The sequence below is a fragment of the Halyomorpha halys genome, unplaced genomic scaffold (genome assembly GCF_000696795.3).
Source record: "Halyomorpha halys isolate HHAL.00 unplaced genomic scaffold, Hhal_1.1 Scaffold367.1, whole genome shotgun sequence".
NCBI classification, from domain to species: Eukaryota; Metazoa; Arthropoda; class Insecta; order Hemiptera; family Pentatomidae; genus Halyomorpha; species Halyomorpha halys.
This window is the reverse complement of record NW_027115775.1, coordinates 914399-916652: the sequence shown is the minus strand read 5'-3', so window position 1 is coordinate 916652 and position 2254 is coordinate 914399. Positions and strand designations below refer to the sequence as shown.

The 2254-nt window shown below is 28.2% G+C and overlaps 1 protein-coding gene across 1 annotated transcript in view; it reads left to right on the top strand.

Annotated features, from left to right (window-relative positions):
* The first annotated feature begins 915 nt into the window (after window positions 1-915).
* The window catches only part of LOC106681820 (facilitated trehalose transporter Tret1-like), a 4156-nt gene continuing 2817 nt past the window's right edge, over window positions 916-2254 (top strand). Inside the window, 2 exon segments of the mRNA XM_014422346.2 lie at window positions 916-944; window positions 1091-1321. Of these exon segments, the coding sequence (XP_014277832.2) occupies window positions 916-944; window positions 1091-1321 (260 nt within the window).

Genomic DNA, 2254 nt, shown 5'->3' with positions numbered 1-2254 from the left:
TACTATATTAGAAAAATACTAACCTAAATACCAATCAACATTTTCGATGTGCTATCATTAGGAAATAATTTTAAATACATAATTTTAAAATACTTATTTAAAAATAAATAAATGTGAGAAAAAATCAATAGAAATTTATGGATATTATTGTGAATATATTCTATTATCGATATCAGTATGGACTCATGTATAGATACCAATATTAATATTTCTATCGATATCAATACAGAGAATAGTATCAATTTCGATATCGATTTTAGTATTTATTTCAATATAAATATTTTGCTTGAGATGAAATATCGAAGCCCTATTGATAAGATATATCGACGACTTATCGAACGAGTATTTCGATATGTTTGAAAAGTATTGGTATGATAAATATCGATATTAACATCCCCTGCCCTCTGAAGCACGAAAATAATTTTCTTCAAGATGATGTGCCCAAAACCCCGTCATTTGTTATCCCGAATCAACTCCCCCTCCCCCCCCCCAAAAAAAAAAATTGTTTGTCATAAATTAATTATTTTAATTCTTCAATTTCGACACAATTCTCGAAGAACCGAATGAGTCTGAACTATTCAGCAATAATAATTTAATTCCAGTGTAGTATGGAATATAGGCGTTTTAAAAATTTTCCAAGCTTTTATCTATGATAGCTAAGAGGGATGAGTATATACGAGGCTGTTTGAACTATAGATAATTTTTAGTTATTGGTAAGATAGTTAAAGCTATAAACATTAGTTAGAAACAAAACTAGTTTTCTTGGATGATGTTTTAAGAATTTGAAAATTAAAAAATGTTTAGAATTATTGTATTTTTTCACATTCTTATCTCTTCAATAACTCAAAAATGTGTTAAATACCCTTCTAATTACTTTACCTGCAATCATTCTTTGAACCGTCTCTCGATTCATGTATGAATGTTCTTGTTTTGACCAAGCTAACGTAATTCAATTTTCTGGAATTGAAGAGCTGTTGAAATCTGTTTGAAAAAGAGATTTTTAATTGATGATTTGGAGTATTATTGGATATTATTTTCTTTAATTTTTATGCTTGGTTATGCTAAACGAATGAGACACCTATATTTAAAGAGGGAAAGTATGTTATTCACCTTTATTGCAAACAACATTCATACGAGTGAATAAATCACTATGATAAAGTTCAACAAATTTACGCGATTTTTTAACAGATCTATCCTATGTTGAGAGAATGAGGAATGTTTTTTTTTTCAAATTGAAGAGCTATCTAGTTGTTATCCATAGTGATCTGTTTGGAGTAGCGAGCTCTTCAGTATATCTCTCTTCGCTTTGTAGAGCACTTAAGTTTGTTAGGCCATTTCATTTGTTCAGTTTTATCCGATGGATATCAAAACCTATACTATTTCGCACCATCCCTAAACCTTTTCATGGATTTTCAAGTTTTTTCTACCTGGCATTTTCTGTTATACTGTTGCTTTTGTATGAGGTTTTTTTTTTTTTTTTTTTTTTTTTTTTTTTTTTTTATTTATAATTATATATTCCAAAAAGAGATCTGTCTAGTAGTTATTTATGAATAAGGAGAAGGATTAAAGATGAAAAGTTAAGCAGAAAGATATAATTCGAATATCCGGATTAATGAAAGTATAGGAAAATAAAAGGCATTATTGAGAAATAATGGTTGGATTAACTTAGTAATATATTTGAAAAATAAGTTAACAATTTTTTATTTCCATTCCCAATTACCTAAAAATGTAACTTAATTTTAAATAAGAAAAACGAAATAATTGGTTCTGTATTGTTGAGTATATGTGTGAACTTAAAATGACCTTTGTCACAAACCATATTGTTTGGTTCATTAATATGAATTGACTTCATATATCATTGCTTTTATTTTATTCTAGTATTGGGCTTCAATTTCTCTCAATTATCCACATTCCTGTTCTAGGATAAAAGCTTACAGATCCTAATAAACTATGTAATTTCCTGGTACATTTCCCAGTGCCCATATTTCAAATCCATACAAGTATTTACCGATGTATTTACAATGAAGCAAAATATTGACATATTTCTTTGTGATTTTATAAGTCACATTTTAAATTTTTTTTTTTTATTTAAACATTGAAATAATTTATTGTTGAAAACAAACGGTCCCTCCCCACTTTCTAACAAACAAAATGGCGCTATGTGCCAAAGTGCTACCCCACTAACATCGGATCATTTCTAACTCCTTAAAACGTCTTCAGGCAATTAAAGGATAAAAATTGTATTAGCCTGGAT